Here is a 21430-nt window from a genome sequence, read left to right as displayed (position 1 = left end):
CATTAAAAAATACATATATGAGAGATCTGAACACCTTTATATCTGGGATTTGATTTCAAAATTCCAATCTGATTCCCCATAAAGCTTTTCTTTCCTCTTTTCCTTAAAAACAAGCTTTTCTATATACTTCCACTGACTTGTCAATTTTACAAATGTGGTCAATGATCCATGAAAACCAAACAATTCACTGTAACACCGTTTAAATAAGGAAGGGAAGCAAACAGTTATGTCAGTTCAAACTGAGTAGACACAACCTCTGTTCCAATGAAACATGAAACTGCCAAATGGGAAGCCATTTAGTCACAGGTGCACAATATATGCAGTAAAATTTAGATTTTCTTATGACACATTTGAATGGAGAAGTGGATTTAATTTAGGATATTTTCATCACTGATCTTTTTATATCAGAATTTTTATTTTGTTATGGGTATACGTGAGAGAGAGAGAGAAAGAGAGGGAGAGAGAGAATGTGTTTTTCTTACAGGTCTCCAATATCTTATTTGAGACATTAAAAATGTTTATAGGGTCTAGATTCTCTCTTATGGAGTCTGAAATGTAAACAACCTCATGCCTTTTCATCTATACTCCTTCTAGGCCAGTGGTTCTCTAGCTTGCTGAAGAATAACTCAATTCGTTCATAAAGATTTCAGTGCCTTCTCCCATTATTTCTGATTTAGGAGGACTAGGATAGAGGCTGAGAATTTGTGTTTCCAACAACGTTTCTAGGTGATACAGATTCTTCCATTTAGGGGACTATACTTTGAGAACTACACGTCTCATTCAGGATGAGGTTGTCCATACATGGAAAAATTAGCTTTTCTGGAATGGCAAATAATCATTTTAAGTCTTTCTCATTTACTGTCATTTTCTTACTCAGTTTGCCTTAGTTCATGATCTAACAAATTCCTAACATTGATTCCTCCAAAGCTTTGTTCAAAATTCAGTTACTTCAAGATTTCTACTCTGATTCACATTTGAAAACTAGGAAAATAATTTTGAAATTGATTTTGAAAAATCTGTGCACTGAAGCCTATATACTTTGGTTAAAAAATTTGCTGGGCTTTCTTCCAGTTTTAATTACTCTTCCTTTTGACAATACCTAAATATTTGGTTTGGTAGAGTCTAAATTGTGAAACACATTAGAATAACCAAAAGAATATTTAAATAATCCAGGGTGAGGGATGAGGATGGTAGTACCTAGTATTTATTGAGTCCCTAGTTTGTACCAAGGACTGTGCTAATCTAATGACATTGTCTCATCTACTACCCAAAAACCTATGAAAGTAATATAATCCCCATTCTACAGAAGCAGACACTGAGACAGATTCTGTAGCACATAGGGATCAGCACTTGTGAAGGAAGGGGTAGGAAGTTGGATTGGATACAGGTAGAAGATCAATGACAATGCAAGCCCAACAGAGTCTTTATCAAACCAGCATGGGGATCTGGAGCAAGATTTGCTGGTCACAGTGTCCCACTGGATTGCAATGCCAGAAAATTTTGGCCACACTTCACTGCAAGTGGATATTGCTGGGAAGGGTAGGACCTCAGTCAAGGAGGCTTTGAGTTGCTGAGGATGACATTGAAGCATCTGATAGCTGAAGTGATCTACTGAATATACCTCTTACCTCTGTGCTGGAAGGGGTATACTTTTTTGAAGGATAATTTGGGTGTTCATCTTGAGTTTGGCACTCATTTGTCCAAAGATACAGTGATTATCTCAGTGAATATTCAAACTCAGGACTATCTGATTCTTTGGATGATATACTTTGTTATTTTCTAAAATGCATTTACTAAATATAGGCCTTAACTTTGTCTTGAGGAGTCAATCATAGTCTGTATTGTGACAATGCAACAGTGCCCTCAGGTACCACTGAATGATGTAGTAGTTTGTCCATACATGAAAGGTCTCCAAACTTCACTGTAATTTTGTCACCTGTCATCCTGTCAATGTGCTGCACAAGTATGGAATTCATGAATAATCCATTGCTTTTACCCAAGCTGCCATCTTTCTTCATCCTGATGACTAAATCTCCAAATCGGTCTTCCTGCTTCCAACCTTGCCCCCTGCCACCAACTAGATGGACAGTGAAAACTCATTCATGCCACAACTCTGCTCAAATATTTGAAAGAATTTCTCTCCCCATGTGTGTATATATGTATATATTCTATGTGTGTATAGTTTTACCCATGACACCATTTTTGTAGTGTGTAGTTGGTACATACATGCACAAATTGATTATCTGTCTCCCCTGCTATAATTTCAGATTCTTCAGATTCTAAAAATGTGCCAGTTACCTTTTGAGTAATTACTAAATGTTTGGTAAGTAAATTGGATTAAAAAATGGTTTCAGGAAACAAAGTTATGTAAAGATCAGAAAACTGATCTGGGTTCAAATTCTAGTTTCAAAACCTACCTATCTAGATAAATTACATCAAATTCTAAGCTTTGCTTTCCATCTTAATTGGGGTTAATATATTTGCATGTTTAATGAAATGAAATAGCATATCAAGAAGATGCTATAGAAAGGATAACTAGGGCTAGATAATTGTCAAATTTAAATGTGTATTCCCATTATATCGCATAAATTATCAAAACTCTTCTCCCACAAAATAGCCTTGTCATTTGGAAAACTGTGTTTATATGAATTATATAATATACTAATTAAATATGAAATATTACTCTTTTGAACTTTTAAAATCTTGAGTGGCATTTGCAACTGCTGCATTGCAGCATGTCCAACATGCTCTGGTACATACTTATGCTTTGTGTTTGACAAAGTGTGTCTTCAAGGCAGGCTATCAAATTATTCTGAGGATGCTTGATATGTATGTGCCAGGCAGGCTGGTCTTCCAACTTCTCCTCCTCAACACTCCATGGTTTGTGCACACTCACAGCCTTGGTTCATTTCCTTTTCTCTACACCTACTCTTGTTGGCCCTTCCCCAAAGAACTGTCAACATTCACCTGCTCCTTCCTACCTGGTCAGGATGCTACTCCATTCAGCATCTTCCTTTCTCAAAGTGCTGCCAACATTGATCATTTCTGGTTTTCAACAATTGCACTTATGCATGGTGTCATATTGTTCAACATTTAGTTCTGTAGTATAATATAATGCTATACATCATGTGCATTGACCCTTTGAGAAGAGAAAGTCCTTGAGGACAGAGACTGGGTTTCTCAATTCCTTTACTTTGCCCCTAAATTGCCACCACTCTGCAAAGGTAAGTACATGCTTGACAAAAACTCTAAATAGATATTATTTTTCTCAACACAGCAATTTCTGATCCCTACAGCTTTTATGTGTCCCTCTCAATAAAGGAATCAAACTATTTAAAAAAATGTTTTTAATGTTTTATTTATTTCTGAGAAAGAGAGACAGCATGAGCAAGGTAAGGTCACAGAGAGAGGGAGACACAGAATCTAAAACAGGCTTCAGGCTCTGAGCTGACTGTCAGTACAGAGCCTGACACGGTGCTCAAACCCACGAACTGTGAGATCATGACTTGAGCCGAAGCTGGATGCTCAACTGACTGAGCCACCCAGGCACCCCAGGAATCAAACTATTTTTACCAGATAGATAACTGAAGAATAAACAAAAGTTTTTCATGATCCCTGATATGCATTCAAGAGTGAGGCTGTGGAAAGCTGAGTTTCAAGACTTCAAACTGAGTATTAAGCTGCAATTATACTGTCAACACTGAAAGGTTTGTCATGGTCTATCTTCATGATAAAACAGCTTGTGGTCGGCAACAGATGTAACACTTTCCTAACCCAGCTCTCAGATCTTTGGGACTCACTCCATTTATAGCACCATTTTTACTCTGCAGAGTCTTGCAAAAGCAGAAAAAAGCACAAATTATTACCTTCCACTCCCCAGTGTGACAGCAGAAGATTTAATAGGGACAAAGGCCATGCAAGCTCAGGGTCCTACTGTAGCCTACGACTTTAAAAAGGGCTTTAGAATAGTCTGGCTGGACTCAGAACAAGATGGTGCCACTGATTAGAGAACAGTGCATTTTAGTAGTTTCATTTCCTTGCCCTTAATTTTCCTCACAGTCTTCCCAACTCTGGCTATTAGTGCCTTGTCCTGGAGTTCCTCACTCCACCTCCAAAGAGCTATCATTCTGCTCCAATAAAATGTGATTACTATCTTCTATCCTCTCAGGAGCATACTAAGATCCTGAAATGAACATAAAAAGTTTCATAAAAAACAACAATGGTTTCCAGGCCCAAATTATAAAATAGTGATATTTCAAATCAGAAACACTGGACATGTTCTCACAGCCCTAACTAGCTATGTGGCCTTGAGTATGTCACTGAATGTACTGAAGTTTCAGATGATTCATAGGTAAATAGGTACCATAAAGGCGCTGACTCTGTGGCCTTATGGTAAAGGTAAAATAAAATTATGTGTGCTAAGTGCCTGGCACAGAGCATTGCAATACTAAATGCATCATCAGGATCAATGTCAAAATGAATATGTTCTCAGAGAAAATACTCAAAGTTAAACAAAGCCCTTCAATATATTTGCTTAAAGACATCATTTATAATGAAGGACATCAGTCACCAAAACGTGTTTCTTTTTCTTAGTAAAAAAAAAAAAAAAGGGACTTGGAATTCACCTAGATTCAAAATGTAGCCACCCACTCTACCAAACAAGCATGACAAGAAGCAGCTGTTATCATCAGCACTTTCAACCACTTTCTGTGAGGAGGAAGAAGAGCTGTCAAGTAAAAACTGCTTCCCTGCCTCCTAACACTGAACGACGTAAGCACCAGCATGATTTTCTTCAGAAGCTTCCAGAGTGTAACACTATCACTCTAGGACTCTTCACAAAACTCCTTTGAGCTATAGATGATGCAGGTGTGAGCATCTTTGTTTTCAGAGAAAAAAATGGGGAAAAAACCCAAAACTAAAATGAAGACCTATCCTTTAAAGACTAATGTAAGAAAAAGAGTACACGTGATCTGGGTTTTAGTCTAAAATTTTTCACTAACAGCAGTATTTATTAAAATCAATTTCTATCAGTATATTTACTTCTCAAATATCCTCATCCATCAACTTCTTGCCTTAAAACTACACAGGGCAGTTACAGTATTAAAATAAAGTGTGAATTGAAAGCATTTTGAAAAGGAAAAACCACTCTACAATTATAGGAACAATTATTTCTATCACAAACACCACAGCCAGAAGCCAAATTTGCATATCAACACTTCATTATTGGAGACATTGGTACATTAACGGTTTTAAAAAGACTGTAATTTGAGTTTTCATGGTTTTTGCACTTTCTGTGACTATCTTGTTTACTTGCTTTTATCTAAAAGGAAAAGTCTGTCAAATCTGCTAAACTAGCTTAATATTATTTTTGTTATTTGTTTCAATGATGTTTGTGAGTCACATCACTGCTAATCTGCAATTACCTAGGCTGAGACTGGGGTCCTGTTGAATACCTTTGAGCCTAGGAAAGCAGAAGCAGAGCCAGGATGGTGAGGGGAAAACAAATGCCAGCCAGTGTTGGAATTATGGAGAACAATCATTCCACAGACAATCTGATTAACTTTTGCCTGAAGAAGTTTCCCTCATGTTCTCAGATGTACTAGCTTACAAGAGTCATGTGTAGCTCTCTTGACTGGCATTCAGTTAAAGGTTTTTGTTCTCTAAGAATTCTGAAAAGTACAGTCAAATATGGTCATGTAATCACTCATGGCATATTTCCATCTCGGGGTCCCACATGTCGTTTCTCACAAGTCCTAAAAGAATAAAAATTTTAAAAAACCCTAGAACATCCCCACTCTTCAAAGAAGTATCTGAAGGGTTCACCACTACACCTATACTTCTTTTTTTTTTTTTTCCTTCCTTTTTATCAAGTATCACAGAAGAGATTCATATTTCCCTGGTGAGATAAACTTGAATTCCTATCTCATAGAAATGTAACCATGTCATACTAAACACCACTTTGGGAAAAAAGAAATGCAATAATGCAGAAGAACAGGTACAGAGCAGACAAATATTATAGCTCCTAAGAAATAGTCCACTGCCACTTTATGTAAGATGTTCCGATTTTCAAGTCAAATATACAAAAGGATGCCACTACAAAATGTACTGGATGAAATAAGAAATTTTGTTTCTGTATTAAGCTTTATACACATTGTTTTTCTGTATTATAGATTTATAAGCATTGACTCCATATGAGATATTTTCACTTTAAGAAAACTTAAAGGTCATTTGATACAAAAATCCAAATATATTTAATACTTAAAGTAGGAGTAAACCGTTTTGGCGAAGATTCTAACCTTAGCAAAAGAATTTATTAGCAGGTTACTTTAAGAAAAATAAAAATTATTAACTGGAAACAAACTATTAAAATCCAGCTCAAATTTAAGGGCAATTCAAATAAAGATAAAGCATCCAAAATTATAACTAAACCATTCAATTTAGATAATTCAATTTATAAAAATTTGATTTGCATGACTTAGTAGTTTAACTTTGTACCAAGTGAGTCATGGCAATAGAATTGTGAGATGATTTGCCTGGCCCCTGAACTAGGTTTCGGTCATTTAATCTCTTTAGGAATACTAGGGACAACTGAAGTGTCATTATCTTGTAGAGATGAGGCCATCAGATTGCCCACCAGGCCCTAAGAGTGTCTGATCTGATAAGAGTTAAGTTATAACTGAACTGCATGAAATCTGGTAAAGGACCACAATCCATGGTTTCTGCATTATCAGAAGCTAGCCATGGTTTCTGTATTGTCAATTTTGTTTGTTTGGAGAAAGGAACTGAGGAACACAAAGATACAGCAGGGACAGCTTGAAGCAGATTTTTGGTATATGGAAGGTGTTTCTTATTCAGCCTGACAAGTAGTGGCTTCTTCTGATTCTGCAAAGTAAGAAGGGTCCTGTTTTGATTATCTATCGCTGCATGAAAAATTACTCTAAAGTATGGTGGTTTAAACAACTCTATTTCATTTGCTATGGTTCCATGGGTCAGAAATCCAGACCAGGCTCAGCTGGGAGATGTCTCTCTTCCATGTGAATTGACAAAGGTATCTTATAAAGTTATGGTCAGATAGTAGCTAGTGCTAGAACATGAGAAGTAGCTTTGCCCACATATGTGATACCTTGGTAGGAACTGCAGTGAACCTGGGTATTGCTTTGTTCACATGGATCTCTCTAATGATTGTGTTAGTCTCTACATGGTAGCTGGATCTCAAGAGCAAGAATATTAAGTGGCAAAGGCACAATCTGTAGGACTCTTCTGGCTCCACCTGTAAAGGCACACAGCATCATCTCTACTAAACTCTATCATCCAAAAAAATCTAAGGACAGCCCAAATCCAGACAGGAGGATTACATCATCCTGATGGCATGGTAAAGACACTGCAAAGTAGCACGTGGGATGGGATATATTGTGATGGCTAACACAATCTACCAGAGATTTTTAAAAGATTTTTTCGAAAAATCACATGCATCATTTCTTTCTCATAATTCTCAGTACGAACCTTGGAAAGCAGCCATACTTGGTACTATGTACTCTAGGAGTTAAAAGCAAACTGAAAAAATTTTTGTCACTCACCTGGCGGAACTGTTCTAGGTCAATTTTGTTACCCACCAGCACCAAGGGAATTTCATAGGTGTGGCGGACTTGAAAAATGAGCTCTTTAAACTTGGCAGCTTCCTGGAATGACTGGCGGTCAGTGACAGAGTAGCAGATGATGAATCCCTCTCCACCTCGCATGTACTGCTCCCGCATGGCTGTGAATTCTGCCTATAGGAAAAGAGCAAAATTGTTACAGAATTTAAAACAGTGAAACCAACAAGTCAATAAAATAAAAGGTCAAAATTAGATAAATTATGAGACCAAGTAGTTTGGGTAGAAATTTTTAAAAGTTTATTTCTGGGGTTTGTATATAGGAAAGCAGTATGGGGTCTAAATGTACCATTATGAAAGGTGAACGTTTTAAAATGTTCAGAGTGTTGATCTTTAATCATAGAAAATTTGATTCAAGAGATCTTGGGGGGAGAGATGTTAAATAGTAGGTTAACTAATGAACTCTCAGGGATTATACATATCCTTTTAATAGTGTTCTACTTAATGATCTAGTTTTAGGAAAGGGAATCCAAATTTGTGTACTCCGAACATTAAAACCTAGAGGAACTAATTTTCGCCTCAAAAAGATGAAAAGAAGCACAAGTTTAACTTTGATCATCCTTGCGAATGGAGGAAGCTATTAGCACAGATAATCTAAGACCCAGTTTATGTGTTTGCATTTTCTTAGATTTGTCTCCTGAGCGGCATCAACAGAGGGAATTGATGGCTGAGTCATGGCTCCTTTTCCAAGTTCAGTTCACTCTTCTTACATACTCTTCTTTCTCTTCAGGGAGAAATGTACCAATGTCCTAATCTGGGAGACACTACCATATTGGTTTTTCATGTTGCAGCCCACCTGACCTACAATTCCCTGGCAACTCAAAATTCTGCATTTGGTCTGTGCTGCAATCCAAAATATTCCTTTTAGTCCCAAATATCTGTTTCCACTCACTGTTATTCTACTGAATCCATGGTTAAAATCACAAGGGATAGTTAGATACATGCAATAGGAAATATAAAACTTAGACTCTGGCTGTGGAACAAACCATGTTCAACAGTATAAGAACACAAAAACATATTGTGACTCAGAACGTTTGTGAAGTAAGTCCTCAAAGAAAGGAAGGATCACAGGGCACTTGGATGGTTGAGTTGGCTTGGCGTCCGACTTCAGCTCAGGTCATGATCTCATGGTTCGTGGGTTTGAGCCCCACATTGGGCTCTGTGCCGACAGCTAATTCAGAGCCTGGACCTGCTTCTGATTCTGTGTCTCCCTCTCTCTGACCCTCCCCTGCTCATGCTGACTCTCTCAGAAATAAATAAAATACATTTTTTAAAAATATTTAAAAAAGGAAGGATCCCATGATCTTGAGCTGTATTTGAAGGTTTTGAGGAGATGGAAATTCTTTACCCAATGAACTATTTATAAGAATTACTACCATGCCTTTTTCAGAGTAATTGTTGAAATAAATATTGATTTAACATGGGTTGGCTTTTGAAGGGTCAGAGCACTTACATACATCCAAAAATTTTGGGAAACTGAGGTGCTTATGTGTGTAGAGAGGGTAATAAAGTTAATAGGTCCTGAGTTAGTGGGTGAATCTTTTTGAATCAATATGAGATGGGTACAAACAGTATCACTGGGTTTAACCAATCATTTTTAAAGTTTTAAGAACTTGACTGGTGGCCACTACAAATTAGTTTAAGACAGGAATTTATCAATTCAGGACATAGCATTTTACTTTATCTCTGCTGAGTTTTATATACTAGTTACATTTTCTTGTATTTGAAATGATTAAAATTATTTTAGAGTGGGGAAAAAAGGAATTTAAAAAAGTTTTAAGAACTTGAGCCCAGAAAGGAAAAATAAAACACTTGTCCAAGCTAATGTGGAATTAGTTTGAATAATTTAGCTTCTCTGATTTTTACTATCTCAATTTATTTAGTACTAAAGTTTACTTAAACTCAATCTTAAATTTCACCATGTGAGTATAATACACTAACATGGGAGAAGAAAATCCTTTGGGTCTGTTTCTTCATCTGTAAGATAAGGTTGGCTTCTAAAAGTTCTGATGTCCCTCACAGTTATGGCCTTCTCTAATTCTTTTTATTTTTTTTTAATGTTTATTTTTAAGAGGGAGAATGAGACAGAGTGTGAGTGAGGAAGGGGCAGAGAGAGAGAGGGAGACAGAATCCAAAGCAGGCTCCAGGCTCTGAACTGTCAGTCAGCACAAAGCCTGATGTAGGTCTCAAACCCATAAACCATGAGATGATGCCTTGAGCTGATGTTGTTCGCCTAACCAAATGAGCCACCCCTGGCATTCTCTAATTCTGATAATACTTTGTCTCAGTCAGAATCCCACAGCTGATGTAGATTGACTAAAGACATTTAGCTGCAATTGTTAAATGAGGTTTCTCCAACTTAAAATTACATTTTTAAAAATAGAAATGATACAATCACCATAGAAATATACATGATATGGGGCGCCTGGGTGGCTTAGTCGGTTAAGCGTCCGACTTTCGCTTAGGTCATGATCTCACGGTTCATGGGTTCGAGCCCCCCGTCGGGCTCTGTGCTGACTGCCAGCTTGGAGCCTGGAGCCTATTTCAGAGTCTGTGTCTCCCTCTCTCTCTGACCCTCCCCTGCTCACGCTGTCTCTCTCTCTCTCCTAGAAAAAAAAAAAAAAAAGAAAGAAATATACATGATATTTAAGGATTTATTACATCAGTGTATAGGATCAAAACAATAAAAGTACAAACTAAACCAGAAAAAATTTACTTTACAATTTGTGGTCCATTGTATTTGCCAATTACTATTTAAGCATTAAAATTGTTTATTTTTAATTGTCGATTAAAAACTAACCTACATATTGCAAATACTCAAGAGGTACAGAAGTATATAAAATTTAATTTTCTTATCACAAACTTATAGTTTTCTTTTCCAAATGCATGACAGGTAATAGTGTCTTTACCCTTACAGAAAAAATAGTCTATGGAGACTCAAGCAAAGACCTCCACATTCCACCTTTGCACACTTTTTACGCTCAAATGGACTCATGATATATACGGTTTTTCCTTTTAACCTCAACTAAGATTGAATATAATTAATAGACCTTGAAGATCATTCCATAAAAGCACAGATAAGTATTGTTTGCCATGAATGTATCATAAGCCCTTTAATGCATGTACCATAATTTATATAACTAGTTGCCAATAAACAGGTATTTAGAGGTCTTATTTTTATTCCTATTACCAACTATGCTGTGATATAGATTCTTCAACATCCATGTTGCACAGATGTATATCTGAGAAGTAGTACTGCTAGATGAACACACATTTTTACTTTTGAGAAATAGCACCAATCTCACCACTAAAGATGTCATACCAATAATTCTTTCCAATGTTATGCAAAGGTACCTATTTCTCCTCATTCTCACCAATGCCACTTATCAAATTTTTTTTTTACCTTTGATAAGTTTTAGGGTACAAAATAGAATCTTGTTTCTTTCATCTGTATTTGTACGAGAGTCAGACTGAGCATCTCCAAGGTTTCTTATCCATTTACAAATCCTCTTCTTGATATGACTTTAAGAAATGAATTCTCTGCTACATATAGTTTTATTTTTTGCGAGAGTATTTTTTTGGGTACATTTGGATTGGAGAAGGCTATTTCTATGTGAGACATAAGAAAAAAATAATACATTTGAGTACATTAATAATAACTACATCATAGGGGAGAGACTAATATATTTTAACAAATCCAACAACCTATTGGAAAGACAGGAAAAGCAGGAAAGTAAAATTCACAGAAAACAATATTGGATGAATGACTGAACATCCAATTGTGCTGGTTAACTGGACTCAAATCACATATATGCTATATTAATGGGTTTACCAGTCCTCCCACCTGATCTGAATTGAAGTCTCCACGTATGAGGTTATAGCATTAGTATTTTGAAGAGTTCCTTGTTTGATTTTGCTTTGTATCTAGATATAAAGCTATATAACTGTGTTTGTGTTCAAAAGTGGTCTTTATGATGTGAGCACAAGACCTGGGAAGCATAGTACACACTTGCCTTCTATGTCTGTAACTCAGAGTATGTCCTCTAACAAACCACCTAGCCCCTCAGTGCCTCAATATCCTTGTCAAAAGGGATTAGGACACACATTGAGCCCACCTTACTGGGCTGTAGAAAGGATCAGATGAAAGAACAACTGTGAAAATGCTTTGATCAGTTTTTAAAATACAATACAAATTAAGCCTATGATTATCTCTGGTACAAATCCTGCAGAATAGAACCCTTTCACTGGGAGAACAGTCATGAAATTCTCTTTCAGCTGCATTAAATATAAATGTAGAAGCATTTCTTAAATATGGTTAATTGGAAAACTAAGGTGTTTTTTTCTCCCAAAAAGGAGAATCTTTCCACCGATAAAACAGATATAATTAAGCTATCCCAATGAAAAGGGAGGGATATTTAGCTGATCTTATCCATATGAACTCTTTTCACAGCATATGTATGATTTACTTAAAGATGCACTGGAGGCTGGTGGGGAACAGAAAGTTGAACAGAATCTCTTCAGTTATTATCAACTTAATAACATATGATAACTGAAATCACTTTATAAGAAAAATGCTATGTTCAACATGTTGCTTCCGTCTTTATTCACCCATGAATTAAAGATCTCTGTGCTTTATGTTCTGTGTATCCTGAATGTTAATATCTTCTTCACTTGCTTCTTGCTATAAATGAAACTTGTTGGTTAATTATTCAGGAACATTATCAGATTCCATTTGCTATCCATAAGCAGCAAAATATCTATGAAACAGACCTAGGGTGTAAGATGCTACAAACATAATCATTTCTAATATTTTCCAAGCTATTCTGAGTACAATGTTGTAGTTTCATCAGTTCCCTTTGATAGGGTTTCTTTTATTCGAATAGTGAGGATTCTCTTAATTCTGAACACAAAGGATTTTGATTAATCTCATGTCCCAGCTTCTTAATTATCAGAGTATTTTAAGGTTTTCAGATATGTAGAGACTTGACCAGCTCCCCACTGTATTCAGCTAATGCTCCTACAATGTATGAGTGCCTCACTGTTTGCAAAATGTACTAGTGCTGCAGTCAGGTGAACCCTCAAGTGCTTTCTAGCACAAAACACACATATCATGGTCTACACTGGTTGCCCTACTCATAATGACATTTCCATACCAAACTTATCTTCCTAGTACAAAAAAAGTAAATGAAAAAAAATAAGTCACTCATGCAGCTAACACTATGCCAAGTGGTTAGATACATAAGCTAACAAAAGAACCTTATGGCCCTGTCTGTGCTAAGTAAACAACTAGGCCAGGAGAAAACAAATGAAGAGCAAGTAAGGACTACATGAACTGTGAGGATTTAGAGAAAGGCAGGGGCAGTTTGCAGGAGGAGGGCAAAGAGGACTTGATGGAAGAAATGAGATGGGTTACTCTTTCTTAATTTGTCAACTATAAAGGACTCCTCAGCTTTCATGCAAGCCTACTTCCAAAGATTATGTACAGTTACCCTTAAATAATCTTTCATGATTCAAATTCAGTATTTGCATGACACTTGAACATCAAATACCTGAATACCAGTCCACAATTCAGTGTTTGGAGGTTGTCAGAGGAGCAAAGTTTTTGTTTGGCTGTTTGTGTGTTTAGACAAGGACTGAAAAAATGAAAATATCAAAGTGATGAAAGTGTAGGTATCATAAATTTGCTCTAATTGATGCAAAGTACCAAGATTGAAATCAATCGTAATAGTGGTTCTTCAGTGTCAATCTGATGCCTTCAGGTGGTTAAAAATGTTCAATTAAAATGAGTAAAGAGCTTTTATAAATGCTGGTAATAAATTGTCAAGGATTATATCCAAAAGGCAAAATATAATTCATGAATTTATATTATTTTGTACTTTTCAAAGAATTTAGCTATCACCATGATAATTTGTCTATCATTGTCTTTCAATATTTGACACTCATGTACTTTCAAGAATGCATTAAATCATGAAATACTGCCTAACTCATTCACTAAGTATTTTTGGGCACTTATATGACATATGTGTCAGATTTGAGATGGCTTAATACAAATAACAAAAATGTGAGTAAATATAGAAAAGAACAAATAGAAATTAGAAGATTCAAACCAAGATAAAATGCTTTTATCTGCAAATTTGACTCAACTTCTAGACAACCAAAGCTATACTGGGAACATAATCAATTCCATCACTCTGTGGTCAACAACAACATACTCATGTGTTGGGTGACATGAATCCCTCCCAGAGCAGTTAGAGCTGAATGTAGTTTCTCATTATGAGGTTTCAAATGGCGGACAATACCCTCAATGTCAACGGGATCTGCAGTAGTAGGTTTTCTAAGAGTAAGTCTCTAATTGTGTTTTTCAACTTAAGTCTCACCATTTTGTAGGTTTACTCAATGTTACTGCTGAAACACTCAAATGAGATGATAGAAAAGCCGTTTTGTAGAAAATACAACAGCATGTTAAGATTGAGGACAAGAGTTGAAAATATTTTTATTTTAATGCTGAAAAACTAGGAAGACCCCATCTCCAGATGGGATACTGGAGGATTCATAGTACCTATAATCTGGATATAATGAATATTACTTCTATATGTAAGGCTCTTACCTCAGTGCAACTCAAATGCTGACATTGCATGAAAACTGCATAATTCATGAGGCCCAGTACAAAATGAAAATGTGGAGACTTTTACAAAAATTGAGAATTTCAAGAGAGCAACAGTAAGGCATTAAGCCAAGTGCAGGACCTTCTCAGTATGGAGCCCTAGTTGATTGCACAGATTCCTGGCCCGTGAATCCAGCCTTATTAGCATGGTAGAACCACAAAAGAGTAGCCAAGAATGTATGTGAGAAGGACTCAAAAGAGACGGACCCTGGGCAGGTCTGTCAGAGGAATGGTCAGTGGCAATTCTGCTCTGACATTAAGTCACTACTGAAGTTTTCTGGTCCCAGTGAGGGATAAGAGACTGGACAATGATAAACGTATAGGGTGGGATTGGGGAAAAATTGAGGGATATGTGGTAGGGGACTGAAATATGTACTCCACATAGAACTTGTTATTAAAAAAAGAGACACGAGTATAGCTTGCTCAAAGGGGTGACATGTTCCTGTTGTTGAATAAAGTCACCAGATAACCAGGTTGCAGATTTGATGTGATAGAAAACCAAGAACTCAAGATAATTTTTTAAAGGAGGAGATTAACATAGCCCTATTTCAGTAAGATTGATCTGGCAATAGGAGTCAAGCAGAAAAGAGAAGTTAAAGACAGAGAAAAAAACTTCGAAGGCATTTACAATAATCCTGAAGTGAATTTCCATGGAGGAAAAAATAAAAGCAAATACACTTGAATGAGAGATCACAGAACACAGAAATGGAAAGAAGAGAAATATTTCCGACATTTAAAGGAATAAAAAAAGAAAGACTTGATGCTCACCACTTTGGGAATGAGAGAGAAGAAATGAAAAAAAATGCTATTGATGGCTCTATCAATAATACTAGGCAATATGTTGGGTTTTTGCACATGCTCTAACTTATTATTAGCTCTCACATTAGATATGGGGGGAAAAGGAAATTATAAAGATACTAAATGATACGGCCCAGGCCCTACAATACCAATAAGCAAATCAGAGACATCATACCATACTTCCTCTCCAAAGAAAGAAAGAATTAAATTAAAAATAGCTTCAGTTTTTGTAGCTCTGGAGGCTGGAAAGCTGCAGAAGTTAATAAAAGAAAGAAGTGGACGGAGAAAGTAAATAACTTTAAGGCCATTTTGTCTCATAAAGAATTGCACTTGTCTAGTTAGATATGACCCTAGATATCTGAAAGGAATGGTCCACAAGTAACTGGAAATCTGGTTTATAGGAAGGAATAACAACTGAATGGGAGACGTCTGAAAGCCACAATTAAGGGGTCACATCTTTTGGATTGATTAGAAGCCCAAGGATTAGGGTGTAAAGCAGACTAGTCTGGATCAGTTTGCAGGGACAGGGATTATTTTTACCACTTTTCTGAAATCTGGAGCTTTGTCCCATTGAGAATATATTTATCTATTGTAAAGGAAATTTTATGAAAATTGTTTTTGACAGCTACTTTTCTAGTAGTTCCCTCTTGCCAGACATACTCTGTACTTAAGCTTTGTTTGTGCACTTGTAACTCTTTGTATTATAATTCATATGCTTCACTCTCATTCCCAACACTAGACTAAACTACCTGAGGACTATTCAACATTGTATTTTCCAAAGCATTAGGGACTGTGCCTGGATCAGAGCCCAATAGATAATTATATTATCATTTGGTTAATTACTTACTTTAAGCTAAATGTTTTTAAATGACTTTACTATTCCCTGGATGATGTACATTTAAGAAGAGGCTAGAGGAGGAAGACAAAAGGAAAAGGAATCAAATCTCTAAAATAAATGGATAAGACTTTTTGTTACTCATTCCTGTACATGTAAGGCCAGACCTAATTTAACTTTTATGTAAATATATATCCTACTGAATCAATTAAAAAATAATGTTCCTTATTTCATTCTCTACTTTCAATCATTTGTCTTGTTCTAAGAAGAAAGGATGAGTCACATAGTCTTCTGATGCATCAAATTTCTTTCCCATAGAAGTCTGTTTGCCTTTCCCAAGTCTATTTGATTTGTATTTCCTTGAAGACTCCATTTCAGGACTGCCTCTGGTGGTACAAATCCACTAAAAGAGATTTCTCATCACAGCTGGTTTCCTGTTTATGTTGGAGGTCACTCATACTGGGAGCTGCTTTCCTGCTGAAAAAACCCACAGGAGAGCATCTTGGAAGAAGTCGGTGTAGCTGTGTTATGAAAGGTTTTTATCCATTGCGTTTTAGTCTTTCTCAATGTGATACTGAAATGATGATCCCCCAAAAAATACAGTAAACAAGAAAACCCACCTGCCAATATTGCATTTGCTAATTGACTTATAAGGCAGGTGGTAAGCTACCACTCAAAAGAAAAATTGTGGTATATGCATGAAATATATAGTATATATTTAAGGAAAAATATGTCCTATATAGGTCACATGCTCTAACAAGATTACACAAAGTAATTCATATTTCCATAGCCAAATGGCAAAAATAAATTACTCTTCGGTTCCTTCCAATGTAAAAAAACAAATCATCTAGCATTGTAATACCATAATTTGTCTCTAGATTACCCTTAAATTTTAGAGTCATATTGAGTAGATGGCATTCTCACTGCATAAATAAGGGAAAAACGCCCAGGGAAGATGTATTATCCTTTATAATGTCAGAATTACAGTGACAAAGGTTCTTTCTTTGACCAAATTCTGCTTAGGCTCCCCTGAACCTATCAGCTAGGTTTCAACTTTTAAGTTTCTGTGTCTCTGAATGGTCAAGTTTTAGCAAAACTCCTCCTAAGTTGATTTAACTACAATTTCCCAATATCTTATCTCTTCATGCTCAGTATCTAATTAGGGTCCTCAACTTCTACTGTCCTCCAGGTGGTATCTAGTCACCCTGACTTTCCTTCAGTAAGAATCCTGCTTTGTTTGGCTTAGCCTGAACTCCTCTATCTCCTAAGGTTTCTTCTTAGCAATTTCCCATCTACTAATAACCCACTCTGTTCTTTAGTTTTAAATTCTCACTTGTCCATTCTGTACTCAGAATTGAGCCTGGTTCTCTGTGAAGTGTCCCTTTCCCCTATTGCAATATTCCTGAATATAACTTTTTTTTTTTTTTTACCACTTTAACTTTCCAGCTCTGATTTGCCTTCCGCAACCAGGCAGAGATTGCAGGGTTCCTGACCCTTATAAAGTGCTAGCTATATCTTGCCTTCCAGTTTAGTGACAGCCTCCTATGTTGCTGTTCTAACACCAAGCTCTTTCCCAATCAATCTATCATTCATTTATTTCCGTGTCCAACTAATCTTCTTTAAGCACTATAGATTCATTATGTAGCTCATCTGCCTCCAAAGGTCCAATGGTTACCCATTTGCTTTCACATAAAATCTATACTCATCTGCCTGATTTTAAAACCTTATATAATCTGATATCATTCTGCATATCCACTTTTATCTCCAATTAATCCTGAATATGCACTGTCTGGTGTAATGGGGTCACTTCCTTCAGTGGCTTGATCATTAGTTTTCTCCTCTTCTAATCGTGCCTTCATGTACGTTGTTCCCCACACTTGAACTTTTTCTAGCTAAGAGAGATTTTAGTGATTATTGATTGCAATTCTTTTACTCTACAAATGAGAAAATCTGGGCACACCAAAGTAGTGGTGCCATCATTTTTTCATGCCAGGTCAGAAAAACTAGTTGTCTAATCTCTTTTATATTGGTGTAAAGCCAATTTTCATTTTCAGTGACTTGAGTACATACTTTTGTATGTATTATTTGTATTTTTATTGTATTATTTATTATTGTATTTTATTATGTTTACTTATATTATTGTATGTATTGTTTTCCATATTTTCACTTATAAACTTCAAAAATTAGCAATCATTTCTCATATTATTTTAGTTAGATTTGTATCATCAAGCATATTTTAAGTATTTTGAGGGTCAACATCAAGGCTTAAGCTGTTTTTAATGTTTATATTGCCAGATTTTAGATATATGAAAACTATAATCAAATTGTTTCTGTTTGAATGGGTAACTGCCATTTCAGGTAAATTATGTTTGTTCTACATTGAATGAATATTTCTAGAAAAGAGATAATATGCAAAAGTAGTGATGTCATCACTACTTTTAGAACTACGGGAGTGTGTAAAAGACTTACAAGACACATTTTCCTTGATCAGTCTTAAAATTTAGAGGAAAAAGTTTTAAAATTTTGTAGTTTTTTTAAAAAGTGTTTATTTTCAGAGACAGCACAAGTGAGGGAGGGACAGAGAGAGAGAGAGACAGAGGGAGAGAATCCCAAGCAGGCTCCACAGTGTCAGTGTGTAGCCTGATGTAGGGCTGGAACTCATGAACTGTGAGATCATGATGGGGGCCAAAATCAACAGTTGTATGCTCAGCCTACTGAACCACCTAGGCACACCTAAAATTTTATATTTTTAAAGGACATGTCTATACAAGAAAAATCAGTAGAATTTTTGTTCGTGTCAGCCAATATCCTTCTTTTAAAAACAGATTTGCCACCTTGTATACCAATATATAATAAAATGCAATATACCAAAAATTATTATTTGCCCTGAATTATTTCAACTACCTGCAGTAACTGTGCTTACCAGATAACTTGGTTACATGAACATAATTGTTGCTTCATTTTATTTTTAAATTCAGTCAGTTTCTCAATGTGTTCCTAAAAACAAAATAACTTTGTAATTCCAGTTTGGTAATTTTAGAATCATTTTCATGTAGCTATTTAAAATGCAATAATTAAAAATTTACACATTTAACTATAAGAAAAATGATATAATGAGAAAAGATAATGAGGAGAATTGTGTTTTGAAACTATTAACATGGGTTACTTTCATCATGTTGCCCCAAAATGGATTTTGTGGAGAAGATGATAGTTCTTATTAATTTTAATTTGCATAATTAAAGGAGCATAGGTATTAATATATACTTATATAACATACAGGCTTTATTATTTAAAGAATGCAGTTTATTGCTTAGTCCATATAAAAATCTGAGGCATTTTCTGAAGCTATCTCTATTATAGTGATATTTAAAATTAGAAATTTGTTCAAAATGGTAGATAGTTTCTGTCCTTTGCCTCTCAGAAATGCAATTTTAATACCAGATTTTATATCTGTAGAATCTTTGGAAAACAAAATAATGGCAACAGTACCTCAAAATTTATAGAAGATTAAAGATGAAAGCAGAAACAAGGCTATCAGAAGGCTTCCTAATGAAATCTTGGGAACTGTCACTGAGTCACCAACATGTAGAAAAAGTAAGAGTGGGTCAAAGGACAGTTATTATGGTCACTAAAGGAAGAGCTGGGACACAGGACACCTCTTTACCCCACTTTAGTAGCTATGGCTATTGCCCTCTGTGAAAAGCTTTGTAATGCTATTAAGGAAAGTAGACTATCTAGCTGGAGAATATCTTGGTGTGGATTTGAGGAGGGCAGGAGGAGAGAAAAGCAGATATTGTAGGATTCTGAATTGCTTCACAGAAGAACACAGTGGGCGGTGGTGAATAAATGAGGCACTGAGATGGAAAATGCAGTAACAGAATCCCCTACATCATCCCTAGAGCAAACAGCTTCTCTCCCCTCACCCTTTTGTGGAAAAAGATCTCCCTCCATGTGTTTCAGATTTCAGCATGTATGGATGCCTCTGGAATGGTTAAGAGCCATGATGTCCTGTATTAACCTATCAGAGTGCATGATAGACAGTGGTATTAGAATTTTCTATGGTGCTCCAGTGGGACTCTAAGATCCAGGAGGGCAGGGAACCTGTTTAGTCTGTTCATCTTTATATGGCCTTCACACAATAGCATCTGATTTATTAGATATATCATATATTGAATAGCTAATAGATGAACTTTTATAATCACAGTATCAAGAGCATTATAATTTAAGTGACAGAGTTTTTAGGATGCACATAAACTTCCATTTCCAAACCAGCGTTTGTCACACAAAAGTAAAATCCAAATTTCTAGTCATACTGAATACTATTAGGGGAGTTCCATATAAGTATTTGAAACAACCAAGAAAAGTACAATATGTTTTTCCCCAACAAAACTCTTAATTAAGAACCATTCTCAGAAATTTTAGATGACAGAGGTGAAAAATCAGAGGCACTACAAATTTAACCTTTTGAACACTTTCCCTCAGTCCTTGTCACTCTATGATACCCATATTTTATGAGGAATCACACTTACAACATCAATTTAATCCTGAAACACATATTCTTCTATTACATGTTTAGAGTACAACTGATATAATAAAGAGAATATGACTTAAGAGCCCCATAAACATGACTCTGAATTTGCTGGGCAAGTTTCTTCACTTCGCTCACCATCTATTTCCTCATCTGAAAAAGAAAATCAATGCTTCTCTAATACCACCAATGTGGAGATTATATGATATAATGTGTCATTATCTATAAAAATGACTTATACTATGTTTGGTTCTAAATGGTTTGTCAATGAAAAATACTAGCTATATCCCTGCTTTCATTTATATCCATCATTTTGAAAATCAAAGTAACAAACTCTAATTTCAATATTTTATTACTAAATAATTTAGTCACCAATGTAATTTCCAAAGTCCTTGAAAACACATCTCCTTTTATATGTGGTGCCTATCTGGAGAGTACTGTTATCAGAGTGAGTCTAAAATTATGTTTTATGCTGCTTGGACTTCAGAGGTTTATCAGAGAAGCTGAAAACAGGGAAATAGAGTTTGACATCCCAGAAATACGGTCGTTAAGTAGGCTGTCTTGCAAGGTTTCAGAGGTAAGCAGGATAGGGGGGAAAAAGAAGTAGGAGATGTGTTCTGGAGAACATCAAATCCATCTGCAAAACTAATTTAGTTATCAACTAACCACAAAGCTTCCTGTTCTACATATTTCAGAGTTGAATCCAATTTGCTCAAATCTAGATTGAATAAAAAAGAGCAAATAAGACATGGATGAAGTATTTCCCGGAGTTACATAAATTTACAAATAGTGATAAAAATGCATTGGGGAAAATAAGAGTGTACCCAATCTTATCAAAGAACCCAGGAAATGGTACTTGTGCCTCTTTAGGGAGGTAATGAGATAAATAAAACCCTTCAAGAGGCAAGAGATTGGCCATGGTTATTTGAGAGGCAAATGTAGGATAGTGGCCA

General features: G+C 35.8%; 1 protein-coding gene across 1 annotated transcript in view; it reads right to left on the bottom strand.

The window, feature by feature from the left end:
• The window catches only part of RIT2 (Ras like without CAAX 2), a 390321-nt gene that overhangs the window by 180205 nt on the left and 188686 nt on the right, over positions 1-21430 (bottom strand). Inside the window, exon 4 of the mRNA XM_039257173.1 lies at positions 7578-7769. Within this exon, the coding sequence (XP_039113104.1) occupies positions 7578-7769 (192 nt within the window). The remainder of the gene's footprint in view (positions 1-7577; positions 7770-21430) is intronic.

This window comes from Hyaena hyaena, unplaced genomic scaffold (genome assembly GCF_003009895.1).
Source record: "Hyaena hyaena isolate Hyena2069 unplaced genomic scaffold, ASM300989v1 scaffold_604, whole genome shotgun sequence".
Classification (NCBI taxonomy): Eukaryota; Metazoa; Chordata; class Mammalia; order Carnivora; family Hyaenidae; genus Hyaena; species Hyaena hyaena.
This window is presented reverse-complemented; position numbering and strand designations above follow the sequence as displayed.